The sequence below is a fragment of the Acinonyx jubatus genome, chromosome B3 (genome assembly GCF_027475565.1).
Source record: "Acinonyx jubatus isolate Ajub_Pintada_27869175 chromosome B3, VMU_Ajub_asm_v1.0, whole genome shotgun sequence".
Classification (NCBI taxonomy): Eukaryota; Metazoa; Chordata; class Mammalia; order Carnivora; family Felidae; genus Acinonyx; species Acinonyx jubatus.
In genome coordinates, this window is record NC_069386.1 from 33,370,581 (window position 1) to 33,394,650 (window position 24,070).

The following is a 24,070-nucleotide window of genomic DNA, read 5'->3' on the forward strand; positions in this document are numbered from 1 at the left end:
TGCAACTTTCTTAAAGTGTTGATTGCCTCATTTTCTTTTCTTTTTTTTTTAAATTTTTTTTTTCAACGTTTATTTATTTTTGGGACAGAGAGAGACAGAGCATGAACGGGGGAGGGGCAGAGAGAGAGGGAGACACAGAATCGGAAACGGGCTCCAGGCTCTGAGCCAGAGCCCAGAGCCCGACGCGGGGCTCGATCTCACAGACCGTGAGATCGTGACCTGGCTGAAGTCGGACGCTTAACCGACTGCGCCACCCAGGCGCCCCGATTGCCTCATTTTCTAATCAAGAGCTTTCCCCAGGAACTTGTTAGAAATACAGAATCTCAGGTCCCACACAGCCTTTGCCGGCTCAGAATCCTAAATTTAACAAGAGCCCAGGTGATGCAAACACACGTTAAAGAGGGAGATGCGCTATTCTTGGGGGTTCTCGGCCCGAGCTAGAATTTCTTGCGAATGCCTTAAACCCACCGATGCCTGGTTCTCACCCCAATCAACTGGAATATCTGGGAGTGGGGGTCCCAGCATCACTTAAACAAACAAAAGTTCCAGCTGATCTCATTACACAATGAGGTCTACAGAAAACCCGAGACCGCCCCTGGCCACCCAAGAATCATGTCTTTGGTCGGGTTACTTATTCTCTTTGAATCCCAATTTATTTATCCATAAGGTGGCCACAAAATGAAGCGCTTGCTCAGCAGCGTTGCCATGGAGATTAAGTTATGGGGTGTGAAGGACCTAGGGGACGCGTGGCACACTGCAGGTGCTCAGCAAATGGGGGTGTCTCCCAGCCTCGGTGCTGATGAGGTTCTTTACCTGCACCCGTCTCTTTTAGAAAATTTCAAACCTCAGAGAAGCATAATATGACGAATACCTCATACCCTTCACTGCTACTCACCAAAGTGCATTTTGCTTGATTTGCATGTGCTCGCTCGCTCTCCACCCATGTGCACGCACACACACGTGTTCTGACCTACCTGACAGTGAATTGCAGACATTGTGACCTCGATCCCTAGATACAGCCGCAGGCACCTACTCCTGCTTGACCAAACACTAACATCACACCCAAGAAGTTTTCCATGGATTCAATTGCATCATCTTAAATACACTCCATATTTGAATTTTCCCTACGCTCAAATGTTCCTGGTTGCTCTTTTTTGAGGGTCTCACCGTCTGTTGAAAAACCTTTTCCGATCTTTAAGCCTCCCTATCATGGAATCACGCCTGACTCGCTGTGCCTTCTCTTTGCTGACCTGCTGGAAGTATCCAGTTTCTTTTCTGCTCCTAACTGCCCTTGGGACGTCTGGAGAGGGCGGAAGACATTTTCCCTCCCAGATCCCTCCCACTGCTATCCTGGTCATCATCCTCTGGGCTCTTGACTGGTGGTCAATGAGCTTGTATGGCGTGTGGTGCCTAAAATTAGAGTCCGAGGTTTCCAGCCTGGGTCTGACCCCCTTGAACAGAGCGGAATTGTTGCCTCTCTCTTGGTTTCATTTGTGCGTCTTCAAATGTAGCCTATTATCCCGTCGGTCATATTGAGCCTGGGGATCCTACACTTTTTCATCAACAGCTAAGCACACCATCTTGTGCAGTTAGGTCCATAGGTTGGAGTTGACGTGGGAAAAGAGAGCGGAACTAATATATGCTGGGACCATAGAACATGCCAGGCCCCGCTGAAATGGAGCTGGAAGAGGCAGAGCCCGCCTCGACAGGGAGCTGACTGTAGAACCCTAGAGCCACTGAGGGGTAGCTGGAGACTGAACCCCTCTGAGTGTCAACGCTCTTGTTTCCAGAAGGGGATAACATTACAACTTCCTAGGTTTGCTATGAAGACTTAATAAAAACCCTCAGCTCAGTGTCTGGCACATGGTAGACTTCTGGTTTTGGTGTTGAAGAAAAAAATGGAATTTGGGGGTTAACGAGAATGTTCCAGTGATGGCTGTGCCACACTGTGACTGTATAAAAAATCGGTGAATTGTACACTTCAGAACGGTTAACATAGTGGGTTTTATGTTAAGTGAATTTTACCATAATCAAAAAGAAGAGAGGATACACGTGGAGATGTTCCAGGCTGAAAAGGTGGGTGGGAGGTGTGGGAAGCACATTTCAGGCAACATAATAAGTTTCTGAGAGTTACTGATGCAATACTGTGCAGGACAGAGTCAAGGACAGACTCCTCCAGAGACTCTCTCTAGTCCGGGACGGCTCTCACCGGGCATTCTGACCTAAGTCATACTTCACTTTCCTATGCACCAAGAGAACCTGAAAGATTTGTCAAACACTTGGCTAAACCCAAGACCAAGGTGAAGTCAGCCCAAGGGGAGCTGGAGGAGGGCTTATTCGGTTGAGAGACGAGCCAGATGGAATCTGCCCAGTGGGCTCCAGTCTTTCCTGTCTCCTGGGGGGAGGTTTAAAGAAATACCCGCAAATGTGCAATCCTGGGGGGTGCAGGTGCCTGAATATTTTATCTGAAGCTCCTCAGGCGATTCTAGCATACAGCCGAGGTTGAGGACCAGGGTGAAGCTAAGGTGCTTTGTAGCCAAGGTGTTCCCTGTGGTGAAGCGGCCCCGCCCTGTGCAGAGCGTTCAGAGCCATTAAGACAAGCCAACGGGCTGCTCCAGGGCTTGGTTCTTTTTTGAAAGGGGCTGCTTGAAGCAACGTGAGTAGACATGGAATCAGGCCCGAGAAAGCACAAATGTGTTCACAAAGCTCATCTTTTAACCAGTTTATTGCATCTTTACAATAATAAAAATAAATTAGTCATACACAAAAATAGTTGTCATTTTTGCCGAAAACAGACTGCATTTGCTCACATAATTCACCCTCTCCCCCTCACCTCCTTAAATAATAATTTAACACTTGTAAGGCCGACATGGTGGCAGTGGAGTATTTATATTTAGTAGGTAGGTTCCTTGCTCCTGGCTAAGCAGGTGGCGGGACAGCCCAGTGTCCCTACCCCAGCAGTCCCAGCGGCCACCCTGGAGGTGTGGTCAGAGCTGTGAAGGAGCCACACCTCTTTAAGCCCCTCCCAGCCCCTGCCAGCGGACCCTGCCTCACCCACAGCTCTGACCAAGCCTCCCACGCAAGTCAGTGTTGGCGAGCCTACGAAGGAGGCAAGACGAAGAGAAGGGACGAAGAAAACCCTCCTGATTCCTTCTCCAGTTGGGACGAGGAGAGGGCAGATTATATGAGCAAACATAATATTTAAGATGGAAAGGTGGCGATGCAGACAGGCTTGTGTCAGGTACAATGCCAGGGGTAAAAGTCCCTCCCTGAACGAGTCAAAAAGCAGAGTAATTTATATTCGATCTTAAAACCCAAAGAATTTGGCTAGTCAGGATACTACATCGTAACTATGAACTTAGAATAAGGCATCATGTAGCAACTTTGCAGGAAGCTGGGTTAGTAGGATCAAATGATTTTACACAAATGTGGATTGCATATGTAAATAAATACCTATTAGGTCCCTTTAAAATTAACATATTCTAAATAATAGAACTATTTTGGTGTAGTGACTCATTCTGCCCATACAGTTCAGAATACACATTTCCTATAAACATCTTGTATTTACAAAGAACAAAATAATAAGTTATAACAAAGTATATCCTTCTGTCAAACTGAACCAGGGGTCAAGGACGTGGAAGTTCGCTTATGTAACAGAATGGCTTTCCTCTCACTGAGGCAAGGGGCTCACCCTCTGGGAGATGCTGAGAAAGTTGGCTGCGAGTTCCCACCCTCTCGTGGCCACGTCGTACAAAGCAGGACTTGACAGGGCAGCTTTGGCCAAGTTGCTAGTGGTTCTGAGATATGAGGCCACATTCAGCTCAGGTGAGGATGCACCACTGGGTTCAAAATGGGGGACCCAGAAATGGGAAGTCCACGTGCCGTGGTTCAAAATGGGGGACCCAGAAATGGGAAGTCCACGTGCATGTACTTGCCATCCCAGACCAGGTGAATCACTCAAAGCTGCTCTACCGACAGAATCACCAAAGCCTAGACTCCGAAGGGACCTTAGACATCATATTGCCCGAGCTGAGCGCCTGAATCCCCTCTCCAGCATCCCTGACAAATGGCCATTCAACCTCCGCTGAGACCTCCCAGTAACGGGAGAGCCCTCTACCTTCAGGGAGGGCTGGTTCTTCTCCAGGAGCTCAAGTCTGCTTTTACTTCCTGGTCTTAGGGTCACTGTCCTTATAACACGGCCCCATGTCTCTTCTCCAGGCTACACGTTCTCGTGACGTCCTCTCCACCGTTCCTAACTGTGTGCACCCCTCCTCAGGATTGGGCGTGCTCATCTGAATGTTACACACTACCAATACTCTCCAAGTGTGGTTGCAGCAATCACAACGCAATGTGGCAGACAGTCACCAATGTTTTCTCCTCATGTAGCCTGAGTGTCTCATTTTGGGTTTGTGTGTGTGTGGGGGTGGGGGGTGGGGTGCTGGAGGGGAGCCTCCACCCCTTTCTTGACTCACTGAGCTTAGTCAACTGGAATTCTCACGTCTCCTCCACCTTGTATTTGTATAGTTTTGGGTTTTTTAAAGTTTACTCATTTATTTTCAGAAAGAGGGAGAGAAAGAGGTAGAGAGAGAGGGAGAGAGAGAGAAAATCCGAGCCTAACATGGGGATCTAACTCAGGAACCAAGAGACTGGAACCTGAGCCAAAATCAAGAGCTGACTGAGCCACCCAGGCACCCCAGTCTAGTTTTGTTTTGTTTTTTTTTTAATCCCAAGGTAGACTTATGCTGCTTCCTCGTGAATTCCTAAGATCCGGGTTTTGTTCTAGTCTCCCAGATCTCTTTGGATCCCGAGCCTGTCACTGTCACCAATTTCATGTCATCTACCAATTTCATCAGTAAGGTGTCCAACTTCCCATCAAAGCCATTTAAAGATATGGCAAGGGTCAGATGTTGGCCTCCACCTGCCAGACTGATACAGGTTCCTTCAGGTTTGATTATTCAATCTGTTTTAAGGAAAGACATCTATCTTTTTATCGCTTATATTTATACCTTCTACACTAGAAAACCAATATTCAAATTCTAAAATGGCTGTATTAAAAAAAAAAAAAAAAAGGAGAGCCACTGGTTTAGAAAGGTACTAGTCCTATCCGGATTTCTCTCTCTGTCACACAACTTGATGAGAATAAACTTAGTATCTCCCACCCATTGTTCACCTCCTTGGTAAGGCCGTTCTTTAAAAAAGTTTTTTTTTTAATGTTTATTTAAACATTGAAAGAGAGGACAGAGTGTGAGCAGGGGAGAGGCAGAGAGAGAGGGAGACATAGAATCAGAAGCAGGCTCCAGGTTCTGAGCTGTCAGCACAGAGCCCGATGCGGGGCTCGAACCCACCAACTGCTAGATCATGACCAAAGCAGAAGTTGGACGCTTAACCAACTGAACCACCCAGGTGCCCCAAGGCCATTCTTTTCAAAGGCAAGTGTCAAATGCTAAAGACTTTGAGGATAAGCGGATGACATGCACTCAAGGAAATGAAGCAGTCACAACATTCCAAGAGCCCTGAGCAGAGAGGCAAGGGGAAAAGGGACAGATGGGGACAGTCCTGAGAGCTCCTGCCAGCAGTGTCGCTCCTCGAGGGTGGGGACAAGCCTCACTTCTCTTGGTTTCCTTACTAGCGTGAGGGCAGTGGCCCAGACGCACCTGTAAAGTGCTCAGCTGACTCCTGTCTCCACCTAGTGGCCAGGCTGACAAGCTTTCTTTAGTGTCTCTCATGCTATTCTGGGGTGGGGGAATCTGAGCGTGAAGGTGGGAGACTGGAGTGCATTGAATGTCCTTTGCCTGGACTGCACGGAAAACACTTTCCTTTTCTAATGAGTGAAGTAAAATAGCAAACTCCTTCTGTTTGGAGAGTGTTGGCTTTTGTGAGAAAAACATAGAACATCTTCGATTCGTCTAATTTTAAAAGTCAGGGCAGGGAACGAGGCGATTCAGTACACAGGAAGAAGAAAAGCAGAATTAAAACGGAACTTTCAATTCTGCACGTGCCCGGTTGAGGGAACATGAGTGGGCGGAGAAGGAGCCGGCAGATAATGGGAGAAGGAGGGTGAAATAAGGGAGTGCCAGGAAAGGGAGAAAGAGACCCATCTGCGGGGAGAGTCATCAAAAGGTGAGCTTTCCTCTGACCCCCTCCAGGAACTTTATCGCTGGAAACACTGAGGGACCTTATCATATGTGTTGTGCCAAGGACAAAGGCATTCAGGTGTTGATGCAATAAACCAGGAAATGAGCGAAAACTGGACTTCAAAGACAAATAAGCCGCGGAACCCCCTGTTCTAGGAACTTATAACCTTTCCAGAGATAAATGAATTCCAAGAACAGCTCAACTATTTGTTGGAAAAGAAAAAAGACGCTTAGTTTAGGTACGTTTTCTCCCTGAAGACAAAGGACGGGCCCATTTGCGCCTACTCAATTCCGCCAGAGGCAGGATGGCCATTCTCACAGGAAGATCACGGTCCCTAGCACAGCTGTTATGTAACGTTTGGGGGCCCCAGGACACCAAAGAGATGTCAAAGAGACAAAGCCAGCATTGACGCAGCCAGTCATGAGAATCTAGAGTTGGACCACCCTGGGGTGGTGACTTGCTTGATGAAGGAATCCCTGTTGGGACGGCACATCGCCCATGTAGGGTGGTCCAGACCTCTGCGGGGCAGCCTGGATGGCTCCAAGGTTTCCCCTCAATTTGAGTGAAATCAGCCTTTCTGCTCTTTGACCCACTGATCTTGCCCTCCACCCTCCAGCATGTAAAGAAAGCTTCCTCCAAGGGACCCTTCCAATCGGGGGCTTGTTCCGCAAGGTCTGAGAGCAGCTGCATGAAGGCAACCCTTCTCTTGTGACAAAATGCAAAAGTAGGTGGTGACAGGGAGAGAGAGGGCTCTGGACAGAAACCACCCGAATGCTTGGCTTCTCTGGTCCTGCTCTGCTTGGCGGGCATGGGAACCGGGGTCTCTGCCCATCAGCTCATTGCACGAGTTACACTGTGTGGAGATGAGGAGAGATGGGTGTGCTTTTACAAAATGGCGGCTGGGCTCTCCAAGAAGAGAATAAGACCCAACGAAAGATCACACAGAATTTCTGAAAGCCCAGGGGTAGTGGCAACTGAACACAGTGTGACAGAGTGAGCTGGCCACACTGTTTCCAAAAGCTTTAAGTGACCGTCAAATTAGCAGATTTTTGGGTTAAAGGGCTCATGGGAGAAACTCAGTTACTGAGAATCCAGGTTTGCTTTGAAAGGGAAATAAGCCCAGGACCACGGTACTAAATAAGACAGATTTTCTATAAGATTACGGTTTGTTTAAGCCTGAAGTTTTTCTTAATTGGTGAAAGAATATAAAACCCTTGAACAACATGGGTTTGAATTGCATGGGTCCGCTTATACAGAGATTTTTCTTTCCGATAAATACCATACAGTATTGTAAATGTATTTTTTCTTTCTTGTGATTTTTCTTTTCTTTCTTTAAACATTTTTTAGGGTTTAATTTTGAGAGAGAGAGAGACAGAGAAAGAGAGAGAGAGAGAGAGAGGGAGAACGAGTAGGGGAGGGGCAGAGAGAGAGGGAGACACAGAACCCAAAGCAGGCTGCAGGCTCTGAGCTGTCAGCACAGAGCCCGATGTGGGGCTTGAACCCATGAGCTGTGAGATCACAACCTGAGCTGAAGTTGGAATCTTAACCCACTGAGCCACAGAGGTGCTGCTCTTGTGATTCTTCTAAATGACATTTTCTTTTCTCTAGCTTACCTTATTGTAAGAATATAGTATATAATACATAATACACGTAAAAATATGCGTTGATTGCATCATGGGTAAGGCTTCCAGTCAATGACAGGCTGTTAGTAGTTGAGTTTTTGGGGAATCAAAGGCTACACAAGGATTTTTGACTGCACCGAGGGTGGCTGGCAGCCTAAGCTCCCTAACTGTTCAAGGGTCAACCATATATATATATATATATATATTTTTTTTTTTTTTTAATTGGCTTTTCAGGTGGTTTACCTTTCTCTATGCACTGCATCTCCCTTGCAGCCCGAGGCCTCTAGAACTGCAGAGTCAGGTGAAGGGCATCGGGGAGGATCCTGCCACTGCGGCCGTCACTGAAGGAGCCCACTGAAGGAGACTCTTCCTGGCTGCTGTATGAATGCAGATCTTAGTGCTCAAGTCTGGGATGGTGCGTATAGGTTGTGAGTCACAGTGGGAGGGAGGGATGGGAAGTCAAAACAGAAACCCAGAAATCAAACTGGAAAAACCAAAGGGAGACTCTTTCTAATATAAACACAGGTTTTATGCTGAGACACGTTGGTTAGACTCTCCACTGGGTGATGTGTGGTGAACATCCCAGAAGTGACTGTGAAAGGAGGGAAAGCCCAGAGCCCAGAGATAGGAAACAAGGGCTCTGTGGCCAAAGGGACCCTGGTGTGCAGTTCCTTGCGGGCGGGGGGGAGGGCACATATCACTGGGGAATGCACTCAGAATTTCAGGCATCACCTTGCTACCCCATTGACTTTCTTGCCTCATGGACAATTCCGTTAAGGACGGGGTTTAACAAAACCTGCACAGGGTCCTGTAATGAGGATCTGTGACTTTGTCAGGTAAGGGACAAACAGAAACAGACTTTGGAAACAACAGAGTGCAGTGGATACAGTCTTGACCTTTGGCCAGAGGAAAGAATTCAGAAACTGGGTTTTGTTTGCTGAGCGGGGAAATTTCTCAGTCACTTGGTCTGAAATGAAGCCATGTTCTGTAGACCTAAGGCTTCTGGGCAGGCCTTGGGGTGAGTTTTATGGTCAGATGACAGGGGTCGGACTCAACTCTGCCACCGAACGGGTGAATGTACCTGGCAGGTCAGTTACACAAATTGAGCCTCAGTTTCCTTGTCAGTAAAATGGGGATGATGATTCATTCCCTGGCTTCCATTCTGGGGCTTCGTGGGCCGCTAATGATCTAGTACCTGTGAATACACCTGTGAAACAATAAAGCACTATATTGACATGAGATATTTGTGTCATAAGGCAGGAAAAAGCCTAATGTCTTTGAGAATAAAAATAGGCACAGCCAGGCTGAGGTAACAGTGGGAAGCAGGCGTCTCAGCAAGGCTTGGTGGGGCTCCGGGGTGGGAGCTGCCTCTTCTGACTCTCCAAGGGGCCCCGATATTGAAAAGGGCAGTAGCACCATGGACGAGGCAGCGCCCCTCCAGTGACTTAGAAAGTGCTGGCACGGGAGTTGACTGAGAGCTACACGCACCCCGCCCCCCACTGCGTGGTTTTCAGATGGCACCTTACCAGGTGCCAGGTTTCCCAAGGAGGGATCATCAGTTTATGGTGATGCTAAAGGACAACCGTGGCTTGGCTCCTGGGCACGACGTGTCCGCTTTGCCGAAGGTGGGGTGGTGATGACGCTGGCTGGCGGCCTGGAAGCCTCTGGCGGAGCAGCGGCCAGCCAGTCCCACCGCCGACAGACTCCCCGACCGCCCGACTGCCGCGGGGCGGGCGTGTTATCTGCTCCCCAGGAAGCCCGGGTGCCTGTTGGCCACACGCGTGCAGGAGGCACAGCAGGCCGTCTTGTAGTAGTTGTAGACACACAGTCGCGCCTGGACCACCACGTTGCAGTTGTAGTACCTGTCCTTGCAGTTTTCATCTGCAGCAGAAGAGAACAGAAAAGACTCTCTGAGCGCAGAGCCAGCCCGGACCCATGGCAAGAGAAAGGACAGTGGACTTGGCTTTCCATCCTGGTCCTGCTTTAGTACCCACGGGAGGTGCAGGGTGGGCGAGGAGCTTATGTTTATCTTTCCTTTTTTTAAAAAAAAAATTTTTTTTTTAACGTTTATTCATTTTTGAGACAGAGAGAGACAGAGCATGAATGGGGGAAGGTCAGAGAGACGGAGACACAGAATCCAAAGCGGGGGCTCCAGGCTCTGAGCTGTCAGCACAGAGCCCGACGCGGGGCTCGAACTCACGGACCGCGAGATCGTGACCTGGCTGAAGTCGGACGCTTAACCAACTGCGCCACCCAGGCGCCCCATGTTTATCTATTTTTGAAAGAGAAAGGGAGGGAGAGAGAGAGTGAGAGAGAGAGAAGCACAAATGGGGAAGAGGCAGAGAGAGGGAGACACAGAATCTGAAGCAGGCTCCAGGCTCTGAGCTGTCAGCACAGAATCTGACGCAGGGCTCAAACTCACAAACTGTGAGATCATGACCTGAGCCGAAGTCTGATGCTTAACCGACTGAGCCACCCAGGAGCCCTGGCAATCTATTTGAACATATTATATGCTGAACCCCATGAACCTTATTTTATCCTCTTTATAGTATTGAGTGTTCCCACCCAGGAACAGTTAGTCTCTCTATCCATTCACATTTCCTTTTATGTTCTATACCAAGGTTTTCTTATTTTTAATTATTATTTAACATTTAAAAAATAGATTTAGACCTTTCTTATTAATTTTCTTCCTTACACTGACTTGTTCCTACAGTTAAAAGTTGAACTCTCACTACTTTGACCTTAAAGATAATGGAACCGAATCTCTGAAACCATTAGCATTTTAAGCAGTTCACATTTAAGTTTGGAGGGTGTTTTGGATCACCATCCCTGCTATGAACAGTCATCTTAAACTGTGAAACTTATCACACTGAAAGTATTTTGACCCCCTGAACTCCATGACTATGCACAAGGTCATGGAGAGATCTAGATGGGCTTGGCATTTTCATACAAGAGAACTTGATGGAGTTTAAGAAGGATGTATCTTTCCCTGCTATGAACAGTCATATTAAACTGTGAAACTTATCACACTGAAAGTATTTTGACCCCCTGAACTCCATGACTATGCACAAGGTCATGGAGAGATCTAGATGGGCTTGGCATTTTCATACAAGAGAACTTGATGGAGTTTAAGAAGGATGTATCTTTTCTCCTAGAAAGGAATCCCAACTTACCAACTTCAGGGACACAGTCCTGAGGGTTACAAGATTCTTTCTCTTCTGGTTTCAACTGAGGGTCACAGAGATTGCTTAGGGTCATGTCATCTGACAGGCAGCGCACTTCCCGGACCCGGAAGCCACCCTGGCAGCTCTTGGAGCACTGCATGGTGAGAAAAGGAGAGCGTTAAGAGATTTTTGACAGTCCATTAGCCTAGCACATTGGAGGCGCAGATTTTGGAAGATTTGAAACATCTTCAAAAGGAGACCAAATACTAAAACAAACTCCCATGCGTCCAGCAGCATCAACAGCCATCAACTCACAACCAATTATGTCCCAACTATACCCCAACCACATCCCCTGTACAACAGCATTTCTCAGAATGTCCAAGGATACCTGCATCCAACTCACCTAAGGAACTTGTTCAAAATGCAAAATACTTGGCTAGGGTGAAGCCAGAATCCGGTCTTTCCAAACAAAATGCTGGTTGATTCTTTTGCACACACTAAAACTGATGGGGCACCTGGGTGGCTCAGTCAGTGAAGTGTCCGACTTCAGCTCAGGTCATGATCTCCTGGTTTGTGGGTTCAAGCCCTGCATTGGGCTCTGTGCTGACAGCTCAGAGCCTGGAGCCTGCTTCAGATTCTGTGTCTCCCTCTCTCTCTGCCCCTCCCCCACTTGCATTCTCTTTCTCTTTCAAAAATAAATAAACATTAAAAAAATTATTGGGGCGCCTGGGTGGCTCAATCGGTTAAGTGACCGACTCCGGCTCAGGTCATGATCTCACAGCTCGTGAGTTCGAGCCCCGCGTCGGGCTCTGTGCTGACAGCTCAGAGCCTGGAGCCTGCTTGGGATTCTGTGTCTCCCTCTCTCTCTGCCCCTAACCCACTTGCATTCTGTCCCTGTCTCTCTCAAAAATAAACAAACATTAAAAAAAAATTAAAAAAAAATAAAAATAAAAAAATTATTAAAAAATAAGTAAGTCAAACTGAGAGTCACTGCGTTATGGCCTCTTCAGTTTAGAGATCAAGACGGTCCCAGCCTCTGGCTCCTCCCACCAAGCAGGCCCCAACAGCCACTGTCTAGAGTAGGTCACTGTAGGGAATCTACTCCAGGGCTGAGCCCAGTGCCTGCACACAGCAGGTGGTCTGGCTGTCTATGGGCGGAAAACAAAAGTGTGATGTACTAATGTGATGTCTATAAAGAGCACCATGACTTACCATGCTCCATTCTGTGCTAAACCATTTGGCCCCACAAGGCTTGAGGTGACATGACTGCCGGCTGGGGGGTCTTTCCAGGAAGGAACATTCATATGGGTCCAACACTTCAAAGGTGTCTACGTTCTTCCTAACACAAATCACCTCCCTCTGTTGGGTCCCGCTCCCACACTCGATGGAACACTGGAGAAAAATCAGAGAAGGATGGGTGTCACATGACAGAAAGGGGACGAGAACATCATGCGGTGTCTGTCTGAGTGCTTTTTCTCATCAGTTCAGTGGGGATGAGCCCAACGGCACCTGGAAAATATTACTGGACGAAAAGTTGCAGGTGGATTCCAATTTTCCTAACAGCTCTGTGTTTGGAATGGAGAGTAGGTGCCCTGGGTTATCACAGCGCCAGGACTGTGGTGCCCTCTGTGGTGAGACTGAAACGGTTTCTTTTAGACCACCTCTTTTATATAACCCCTCCCCGGGCACACAGGCAGGAACACATCAGCCTGTCAATTTGGTTGTCCCTGTCCAGTAGATTCTGACAGTGCTCATTGTAAAACAATGAACCAACATTCTGATGGCTTTGCCAGGTCTCAGTGCGTGGATACTGGGAATGAAGTAGTCTCTTAGAGCCCACACACCTGTGGATGAAGGGCTAAATTAAAATTCTTCGGGATGCACGAACCTGAGAAGATCCAAGACTGGGGACAATGCCCCCTGTGGTCAACCCTCCCCTCCCAACAGGTGGCCAGCAGGAAGCTTTGACGTTGGAGTTCAAGCCTTTCACTTCCCAGCTTGGTGGGAAGTGTGCAGGGGGTAGTCACACAAAGAGGGTGGTCAGACAATTACATGCGTTGGCGTATTTTGTTAGTTTCCACGAACACGATGCATATAACTGCTCACCAAGTATTCTATGTAAGTATCTGTTACTTTGTAAAATGTTTTCTGTTCACGTTTGGTTGACTCTTAACACTTCTTGATTACAAAAATTTTAAACTGTGATCTATGTTCTTCTAGAGACTTTAAATAATCTACTACCTGTATAAGAGCCTCTAATAATTTCTTCAGTTGAAACTCTTAACATTACCTTTACTGTCTGTATGCAGGAACATAATCGAATTAAAAAAACGGGGGAAAACCCACACATATCTACAGAAAAAAAAAGACAAATCCCAAACCAACAGACTATGAATTAAGCACACAGGACATCATAAGCATCACCCTCAGCAATTTCCCCTTTGTGCCCTTTTTTGGGTGTGCGGGGCATCCTCATAAGACATCCAGAGAATACGTCTTCTTAGTTTGTTTTTCCTATTTTTTTTCCATGTTAGTTTATGATTGATTTGGAGTATATTCAGGTTTTGTCCTTTTCTTACAAATGCTGCAGACAATGACAGCACCGGAGGCAGGGGAGGAGTGACCAGGCTGCCAGGCAAAAGGTCTGGCCTCCCCTGCAGGAGGAGTGAGTGTGCGTGTTAAAGCAAGGGTGGAATAGGAGACATGGAAACTAGTCCAGACATCGTCACTAAACAGCTCTGTGACTTTAGCCAAGATATTGCACTTCCCCATGGCTCTACTGTCTCACTTGCAAAGTGGCGGTTTGGAAACCTAATCAGAAAGACTCCTCCCCGCCATGACTGCTCTGAGGGTCTGTGTCTGTACTGAGTGCTTGGCAGAATAGCAGAGTACAAACCTTGACCAAAACTTGAAGTTATTTGATGCTATTTTTAGAAAGTCCTTGAAGAGATTAGGCAATTAAGGGAGAATGAGTACATAGCTCAGCCTTCTACCCTCAATGCCCAGAAATGGCAGAATATTTGTGTTAGGAACAAGTGAATGTATGTGTGTATGGCAGGGGCGGGAGGGGGGTGATATACGTGTGCATGCACGAAATAGCATTTGGAAACAGGAAAGGATACTCATCCTTGGTGGAACGGGAGCTATGGGGGATACTAGAAGGGTGAAAGGCAGCTGAGACTAAATTGAAGAAGCACATCATAGTTCAAAATGCACATGCAGGAGGATGCCTGGCAACGAGGAGAGTTCAGGTGCTTTGGGTGAGAAGGAATATGAGGAGCAGGAGAGAGGACTCAAGGCAGGGAGAGAGTGGCCGCTAAGGTACTGACCAGGAACAGCTGGGCTGGCCTGACTATGCCTGGGTGCCTGACAGTAAAGACATCTGCCCCTACTGTCAAAGGGCAAAGTGAAGGCATTCTCAGATTTTCAATGGCTCAGAAACTTACCACTCATGATCCTATTTGAAAGACTTACTGACTAGCGGTCTCTAACCACATAAAAAAGAACCTAGAAGAAGACACACCAGCAAGGACATAAAGCAGAAGTTGGCAAAAGCTGTTGTTAATAATGGTTTCCAGGGATGATGAAGATGTTCTGGAATCAGACAGTGGTGGTGGCTGTACAGTTTTGTGGATATACTAAAAACCACTGAATTGTATACTTTTAAAAGGGTGAATTCTGGGGCACCTGGGTGGCTCGGTCAGTTGGGCGTCAGACTTCGGCTCAGGTCATGATCTTGCAGTTGGTGACAGCTCAGAGACTGGAGCCTGCTTCGGATTCTGTGTCTCCCTCTCTCTCTGCCCCTCCCCCGCTCATGCTCTGTCTCTCTGTCTCAAAAATAAACCCAAATTAAACAAATTTTTTTAAAGGGTGAATTTTATGGCATGTGAATTATATTTCAATAAAAAGATAACCTTTGGGTGGGAGAAAGCTATTTTTAAACCTAAATTTTCTCGATTTTCAGTATTTTCTATAAAATTAGTTAACATTAATATGGAGCTGGATCCAGATGATCTCAAGATCTTTTGGGAGCTATTGTGGATTGAGAAAGTGGAGATAAATAAATGAGGACTTAAGGTTTCTGTTTTCTTTTGGGGGAAGATGTAGTTATAGATAACACAGATAGAAACATAAAACTTTAAAACTGCTAAATATTTGAATGTTATTACCAAATGAATAAAAATAGAATTTATAACTTCCAAAATGTTAGAGGGAAAAATGGAATTAGAGAAACCTAATCAATGCAAATGTGCAGAAAGTTAAGAAGAAACAGACCCAGAAAGCATGGCAATAACCTAAACAGGAAACACAAGTTAAGATGGCAGGGGGAAGTCCAAACATATAATTGATTGCAATAAATGTGAATGGTTAAATTTTAATTCTTAAAAAAACAGAGACTTGCTTGAGTGGCTCAGCTGGTTAAGTGTCTGACACTTGGTTTCAGCTTAGGTTGTGATCTCACTGTGAGATCCACTGTCAGCATGGAGCCTGCTTGGGATTCTCTCTCTTCCTGCCCCTCCCCCACTCCCTCTTGTTCTTCTTAAAATAAATAAACATTAAAAACAACCCCAAACCAAACCAAACCAAAACTACAGAGACTTGCAGACTGGGTAAAAATAAAGTCTTGCCTACAAAACGCATACCTTGGAAAAGTACATAAGAAGATGACAAAAATGCACTAGGTGAAATTCGACAACGAGAAATGAGAGTAATGCAAATATCAGGTAAAATATAATTCATGGAGAAAAGCCTAGAAGAGCAAGTGGTATTTAACAGGGATAACTACTTCCACTGAGCAGTGGGAGTGATTATGTGTGTTTGTACACCTGAAGAATTCCTGCAGTTGTACATTGGTGGATCACTGCTCCAAGACCAGATGAGAGTGGAGATATCTGCTCAAGATGCCAGTGAAATCCAGACAGATAGGCAGACAAGAGGGCTGCTCTCAATGGCTACAGACTGTGAAAGACCCCCCAGAACAAAGACAATGTACAGGTGAAGTAAACCCAGAACTGGTGGGGAAGATAGGAAACATCTGTGATCCATCTAGGCACTGACCTAGATACTGGTGGAATACCCTGAGTAGGAGTTGGGCTACTTTGGCTGCAGGTAGAAAAGAGACTCCTTAAGCTTGACAGGTCTCCTTCTCTTGGATTGGCTTTCTCCACAAGCCTCAACAAGGCCGCTGCTAGCACCCGTGCTCACGATTTCCCAGGTAGTCTCTTCCCCCAAAGCCCACACTAAAAGTCCCAGAGAAAAACTCGGCTTGGCTTGGCTTGGGTTACACGTCCACCCTGGACGATTCACTGTGACCAGGCTAGTGGGGTGTTCCAGATGCAACTATCGTTCAAACCACATGGATGGAAGCAACATTTATTTTTATTTTAGTTTCAATGAATAAGCATGCTCTACTTCATTTTCTCTGGGGACAACATCAGATTCCCAGGGTATGGAGGTGCCCCCAGACTCCAACATCCTCATAAATCCAGAACGAAAACCTTGTCACATTCAGTCATGTCCTGACCCTTTTGGACAACAGGGCAATAAATTCTGTTTCTAATCCTGGAAGAAACAAACACTGCCTTCACCCAGATTCACACTCTCAGTTCTCTGAGTAGGTCAGGAGTCAACAGGAGGCCTGCCAGGAAAAAGGACCCTGAGTCCTGCTCCCCTCTCGTCTTGGGAGATTGGTAGACATTCGAGTTGAATTGTACTGCTCATCCTCACCATGTGAGGGCTGTTACAATTTCCCATAGGGCTCTTCCCGTTGCCTCGGTTTCTGTGGGTGCGTTGTGTAATACAGCTCCTTCTGAATTATCTTTGGGATTCAGGTCCCACGCCCTAAGTGTGTTGCTATCAATAATGACACAGAAATAGCCGGCAGACAAAATCATAACCATGGAGAAAAGGGAACTACTATTTATTAGTTGGTATTCTTATCCTCATGTTTGGATGGGGAAACAGGCCCACAGAGGTTAAGCTGACTGCCCCGAGTCAGAAGAACTACAGAGAAATAGGGCTGGGGTCAGTTATCAGGTGTTATCTGCCTCTGATACCCACTAGGGTAGCACTGGAAGTACGTGGATTCTCTTTCTTTCTGAATTTTCTATATTTTACAGTTTGTATTATAAAAACATGAAAGGAAACTTGAGAAGAAAACATTTCCCCCTGTTGTTCATATAAAACCCCATTCTTTGAAGCGGCTGAGATGACATTCATGTATTTTCATATTCTGGTTTTCACTTGCCACTATATCATGTATACTTTCTACGTCTCCCTAATTATCACTGTTGTTGTTACATGATATTCTAATGAGTTATGATATACCATAATATCCCTACGTGCCCTGCTGTCATGAACACCTCTGTTAAAAATGCCTTTTTTGCCCCCCTTCTGGTAATTATTTTCTTAAAAAGAATCCCCAGAAGCAGAGTGACTGGTTAAGGCAAATGAACATTTTTATGGTTCTTGACTTTTATTGCCAAACTGCTTTCCAAGGGGGTTGTATCAGCTTACAAGGACGGGGCAGTCCATTTTTTCAGGGTCTGTTTTTAAGGATACTTAAAAGAAATAAAATTCTATATGGAGCCAGAGGTCCTGATAATGTATAAATCATGATCATCAGCCAAAAACGTCTTGGAGAACCAGCCAGCCCTGAGAGCCAAATGCTTAGGGGCCCAAGAACTCAAAGTACTAATGTTAATCATAATGGGGCAGTAAGAAGGAATGATCTTTTTTCCACATTTTCTTAGGGAGTCTGTGTTCAATTCTGGAACACTGAGGGGGGAAAATCAATTGATCATTTCAGTTGCTTTCTTAAAGTATTTGGTATTATCTGTTCTTTATAAGGAACAGCCTCAACTTTTTCTACATGAGCTTCTATTTTCTCCTGTTATTGAGACATAATTGACAACAATTGTAATATATTTAAAATGTACTCATGATGGTTTGATGTACATATGCATTGTGAAAGGATTCCCACAGTCAAGTTAATCAACCTCCATCGCCTCCCATATTTCTCTCTTTTGTGTGTGAGAACACTTATATTGTATCCTCTTAGCAAATTTTGACGATATGGCATTATCATTATCCTCATCGTGTTATACATTAGATCTTCAGAACTTTTTTTTTATCTTACAATTGAAAGTCTGTCTGTTTTACCCACCTTTCTCTATTTTCCCCACTCCACCCCCACCCCCAGACCCTGGCAGCCACCGTTCTGCTGTTTCTCCAAGTTCCAGGTTTTTTTTTTTTTTCAGATCCCACATGTAAGTGACACCATGCAGTGTCTTTCTCTGTCTGGACTATTTAATGTCCTTCAGGTCTACCTGTGTTGCAACAAAGGGCAGGATTTCCTTCTTTTTTATGGTTGAATAATATCTATACTACATCAGTTATATGTATTACATCTTCTTTACCCATCCACGTCTCAACAGACACTTAGGTTATTTCCAGATGTTGGCCACGGTGTATAATGCTTCTACGAACACAAAGGTGCAGGTATCTCTTCGAGACATTGATTTTGCTTCCTTTGCATATATCCCCACAGGTAGTATTTCCGGACCCTATCTATTTGTGCTTCTGACACTCAAATACAGAAATACAGACAAAACTGGCTTTACTGACGATAATAATGGCAGCGGCAGCTATGATGTAGAGTGTATTTGTTGTATGGCAAGCAAATGCGCTGCATTCTTTATATACATTTCCTTCTTCATTTCTTCTAAAAATAACCTCATACAGTGCGGTCATTAGCAGCATTTTATAGACAAAGAAACCATGCTAGACCATACTCTCCTGAGGGCAGGGATATTTGTTTTGTTCATTGATGTAATTCATGTGCTTAGAAGAGCACATAGTAGGAGCTCAAGAAACACTGTTGACTGAATGCAGCTCCAAGAGCATAAGTAGCCTCTCCAGGGTCACGGGCAGCACTGCTGAGATTCAAGCCCAGGATGCCTGGGCTACTCCCATTCCTGGTTCCTGACCCCTCTGCTATGGATGCTCTTATCAGAGACAGACAAACACAGCCAGTTCTGGCCACTCACCTGGCTCCAGCTCCCCGCAAACCACTCCACCTTGCCGGTGCAGGGCCCATTGTCACACGGGGTGGCCTCCGCTGGCCGGTTGTTCCCACAGCCCTCCAGGGGCAGGCTGCTGACGTGGTTGGTCATGCACACCACTGAGCGTGTCCGCACTCCAGCCCCACACTCCGCTGAGCACTGAGAGACAGGAGATAGTTCCATTAGAGGGGACACCCCTACAGGCTCGGAAACCACTTTCAAATGATGTGGAGAACTGAACATCTCATTTCCCTACCAACTCTTTCCCTTCGGAGTCTCTGGTCACTTTTTCCTCATAGCCTACTCCATTATGGAGTACCAGTATGGCAACCCCGCCCCCCCATCTTAGATTTTCTGGGACAGTCTTCTTTCCAAATATCCTGTCCCACTATTGCGATTCATACGCTTACACACTTGTCAGACTGCCTGTCTTGGCTTTTGCTTTTGAAAACATATCCAGTAGCAGAAGAATGAGAGCATGAACACTTGGGCCTCTGTCTACCTGCTGGTAGCCGACATTGGGCTAGTCTGGGGAGACTGGGGAAGTGAAGTCTGTCACCTCATCATTGCCACCTGCTATTAAGTCCCTGAAGGCCACAGCTGTGACAGTGTTAGGAGACAGCTTGGTATAGAGGGAGAGCTTGGCCCGGGAACCAGACACATCGATGTTAGTATGTCTACTAGCTGGGTGGCCTGGGGCAAGTGACCCAGCCCCTCACGTGTTTGGCATACTCACCTGGACAGCTGGCATAGGACAGGTAACGAATGATGTGCTCTGCGTACAGCAGATGTCCAAAAAATGGTATAAGGGGCTTTAAAGGGTCAAGTCCTATATCTCCACTCTAAAATAGAGAAACTGAGGCAAGGTCTTCACTTACAGCCACAGAACCACCAGTGATTTGTCTCCTATAATCACACTGTTCTCATCTAGTGCCTAGTAAACACATTCCTGAGCCATACCCTAAAGCTCAAAGAGCATTCTCCATCTGTCTTGAAATACTTTGGAATGCTGCCTTATTTTGCTTCTCATCCTGTACATGCAGACATTTTCTGGACCTCTTTGTCTGAGTGTTCCCCAGATACCTCATGTCCAGCATGTAAAATAATGGAACCCTGCCTTCACCACCAACCCCATTGCTACTCTTGGTTTTCCAAGTTGTGCTCAAATTTCTACCAGCACTCAAAAGTTGACTGTTCTTCTGAGTTCTTGCTTCCAACATCTAGCCAACCATCAGGTCTCACAGATTCTGGTTTGACCACATTTTTTCCTGTCGTGTTACTTTCTGCCCATGGCTCCCAGCACTACTAATGTTCTTCCCCTGGACTGTGGTCACAGCCTGTTACTCAGCCTCATCACCCTTTCTAATTTGTTGGGCTTCCAGGTGTTGGGACTGCCAGGCTGAAAGTCCCCCTGATGCCATCCCATTCCAACATGGATTTCCCCACCTGACATCAAAGCTTTCCTAGAAGATGACCTCAGTCAACCTCAGCCAACCTCAGTCTTCTAGGCAAACTCACCATTATTCTATCCCACACACCTCATGCTGGACAGAGCCAGGGTCCTCCATTCGCCATCGCATGAAGGGCTCACTGGACCTTGGCCATGCTGTTCCTTCTATCTACCTAGAGCGCTCTTCCCCTTCCTCAGGACACACCAAAATCTGTTAAGGCTCAGCTCAGATGCCAGTGAAAACTCCCTGCATTGCCGGATTCAATACTCTCTTTCCAGCCTCAGGATTCTCAAGGCACTCTGCATTTTACCGTCTTCCTCTACTGTTACTTATGTCCTACTTTGCTTTATTCTTTCCTTTATAGAAGTAGGCTCAGTGAAGGAAAGGACTATGGAATCATCTTTAGTTCCTTCTCAGGTCAGCACCTAACTTATGGGCAAATCCATGAATATCAGTTGAAGAAATGAATACAGACTTGGGTCTTCCTTGCTCATTTCTCTTCTGTAACCGGCACCTTCCAACCCTGAAAGTGGCCCTTCAGAGCTCAACCAAAGCCTGTTCTAACGGTTTCTGCTGGGTCTTCCCTTAAAAACAGAAGGGAAATTTGTTTCACTAATGTTACTGTTTTAAAAAAATAAGCAAAAGCGATGTGATTTAGAAAAAATTTGAGGAAAGAAAAAAATACAACCCTGTTTCCTTATCAAAATTTTCATTTTCTTTTTTTGTACATTGCTGTCTAGTCTTGCAAAATCACAGCCCAGGATGAATAATCAAACGTTTATATGACCACTGCTGGGCTGGGCCTGACTCCTCAGGGAGGAAACTCTTTGTAGCTTGAAGGGGATTAGAATATGCCACCCCAAAATATGCTGCTTTGACTTATTTTTAATTGAAGGTGATTGAGAAACATCAGATCCAGGAAGGGCTCTCTGCCTTCCCCCTTCCTGCCTAAAAGCAGTGCATAAGTTTCCTGTGAGAAATTTCGGCCTAGAACCAGGAAGAAAACATTTTTTGTTTTTGAGGGAGGGTACAGAGACAGAGGGAGAGAAAAAGTCTTAGCCAGTCTCTATGCCCAATGTGGGGCCCAACGAGGGGCTCGATCTCATGATCCTGAGCCGAAACCAAAAGTCAACACCCAATCGACTGAGCCACCCAGGTGACCTAAAGAGAACATTTTTATAATTGCCATTGCGGAGCTAATGCCAAAAGGAATGTAGACAAGCTCTACTAAAATAACTCTAATCCTCCATTAGTTTCCCCCATATATAGACAAACTTAACTAAAATAACTCTTATCTTCCATTAGTTTCTCCCATATATTTCTCAGCCACTTTCCTACAATTTACTGTCCTGGAAGCCCCAACGCCTTTCCTTGGTCTAGTCACTTCTTCAAAATTTACCACTCTTTGTTAAAATGGTATATAAGCCCTCAAGTCTAGCTGCTTCTTTGGGATTTTCACTTCTTTCTTATTAAGCTCCCTGTGCCATGTAAAAAAAAATTAACATTAAATAAAATTTGTTGGCTTTTCTCTTGTTAATCTGGCTTTTGTTAGTTTAATTTGCAGGCCTCCATTGCAGAACTCTAGAGGGTAGAGGAAAAGAGCCTCTCCTACAGGCTCACAAATGCTTTGCATGACTTATACTCTATCTGCACTGTTATTGGGAATTTGAGCTAATGAGTCAGTCCTTTTTACAAAAAAGAAAATCTTTTCTTAGAGTAATTGGAATATTCTAGGCTAAAGGGTTTTTTTTTTTGTTTGTTTGTTTGTTTCAGCTGTATATTATCTGGTCTCTTTCTTAGCCTCAAACACTCAAGATAGTTAAATCCTCCTGAAGAATACAAGGTGAATTGAATCTAAGTTATCTTCCTGTTTCAAACCCTAAGAATATTTCTTTACATGTAGTTTCCATTTGCCCTACTAACTTAATTTCTGCTTTCCAAACCAAGTCATATACACGCATCTGGGAAAATGTCCTCAGACCCCCATGTGCTTAATTTAAAAGAAGAATGTTACGGGTCGAGCCAAGTACCCAATGAGAGAACATTACAGGGATGAACCGTGTAGAGGAGCTTGACTTTAGCATACAACCACAGCGAAAAGCACATTTCAACTTGAAAGTAGCTACCCACCCCAAACCTGGCTCAGGAAGTCTCTCAGCAGGAATCAGGGGGAATCATGGATCCCTACCAGGAAGCACAGACTACCCTTCAACTTGAGGCACCGAAACACACCCACTCACTGTCCCTGAAGGATGTGCCTAAAAGGGCCAGATCCTCTTGGTAGTCAGAAAAGGACCTGACTCCTAACTGAACCTCTGGGCTGATAAAACACTGAGAGGCATCATGAAATGCCTACACAGCCCTGTGGTGAGGACTGTCCTCTCTCTCCAGCTACAGTCCAAGGTGGTGGACTTAAAAAAGTCAAAAAAAATTTTTTTAAACGTTTATTTATTATTGAGAGACAGAAAGAGACAGAGCGTGAACAGGGGAGGGGCAGAGAGAGAGGGAGACACAGAATCTGAAGCAGGCTCCAGGCTCCGAGCTGTCAGCAAAGAGCCCAATGCGGGGCTCGAACCCATGAACCGTGAGGTGAAGTCGGACGCTCAACCGACTGAGCCACCCAGGCGCCTCCCCCCAATTTTTTTTCTGTTGTGACTAAATATTGCACGTGTGTTTAAACTTGTCACTAAAGTTTACTTTTTGAATTAAAAAGTCAATGATGCCGATGTCTCATAAGGTCCACCCTCAATTAAAAGGAGCTGCAAGGATATTTTTAAGGTGAGTCAGTGAGTCAGAAAAACTATATATCCTTGGAAGTTTAAGAGAAGATTCAGATGTGAGTTTACAACCTCAATTCAATCAGGTAGAGATTAATTAACTTTATTTGCAATCGGGCAATAGGATGTGTTCTGGATCCTTTAAGTGTTTGTAAACTTCACTCACACTTTGTCTAATCTCTCCCACTTGAGCTAATTAAATGGAAGCTGGATCTCATTCATGCCTGGCATTACTAAGTGCTCAACACATGTTTCTTCCAGTTGCAAAAAAAATTGCGTGGTTGAGACTACAGCTCAACAGGGTTGATTGTGAGACAAAGCCACTACTCGCATGTGAAAGACTGCCACCAGCTGCTCATTCCTGGGGTCTGACCCTTTTTGTGAGGCTAAGTCGTGACTCAAAAGCCCACTCCAAGGTCCCAGTCTCATCTAGGTCATGGTTTCGAATATGTTATCCCTTAATGCTCATTCAGCAACGTTACCAATGAGGAAACTGAGGGTCAGAGAGCGGCTTGCTCAAGGTATAATGAGAAATAAGCCCTTGGGGGAAGTGATGCCACAGCCAGTGCACTTTCCCTAAAGCCACCTGCACCCCCTTCCCACTCATCTACTCCAAGCACATTCAGGAATAATGACACGTTCTAGGGGTAGATAAACCAAATTTCTTACGACACAGGACTAAACTCACATGGCTTAAAACATCTTTCCAAAAAAGAACAAAAAAGTTCTCCTAACAGAAGAATGAAGTGGTCACCCCTTCCTCCATTTAGAATTTTAAGGCATGAGTTAGATCCATCAAGTACTTATGTTAAAATGCAAAGTAAATTTACATTAGAGGGAAATTTACAAGTCTCTTTT

The 24,070-nt window shown here is 45.6% G+C and overlaps 1 protein-coding gene across 5 annotated transcripts in view; it reads right to left on the reverse strand.

Annotated features, from left to right (window-relative positions):
- Nucleotides 1-4,531: 4,531 nt before the first annotated feature.
- The window catches only part of THSD4 (thrombospondin type 1 domain containing 4), a 564,068-nt gene continuing 544,529 nt past the window's right edge, over nt 4,532-24,070 (reverse strand). For all 5 annotated transcript variants that reach the window (XM_027067671.2, XM_053223795.1, XM_027067672.2 and 2 more), the window contains 4 exons: nt 18,970-19,143; nt 12,134-12,313; nt 10,931-11,075; nt 4,532-9,638 (listed from right to left, as the gene is read on the reverse strand). In XM_027067671.2, the coding sequence (XP_026923472.2) occupies nt 9,496-9,638; nt 10,931-11,075; nt 12,134-12,313; nt 18,970-19,143 (642 nt within the window). In that variant the 3' untranslated portion in view covers nt 4,532-9,495. The remainder of the gene's footprint in view (nt 9,639-10,930; nt 11,076-12,133; nt 12,314-18,969; nt 19,144-24,070) is intronic.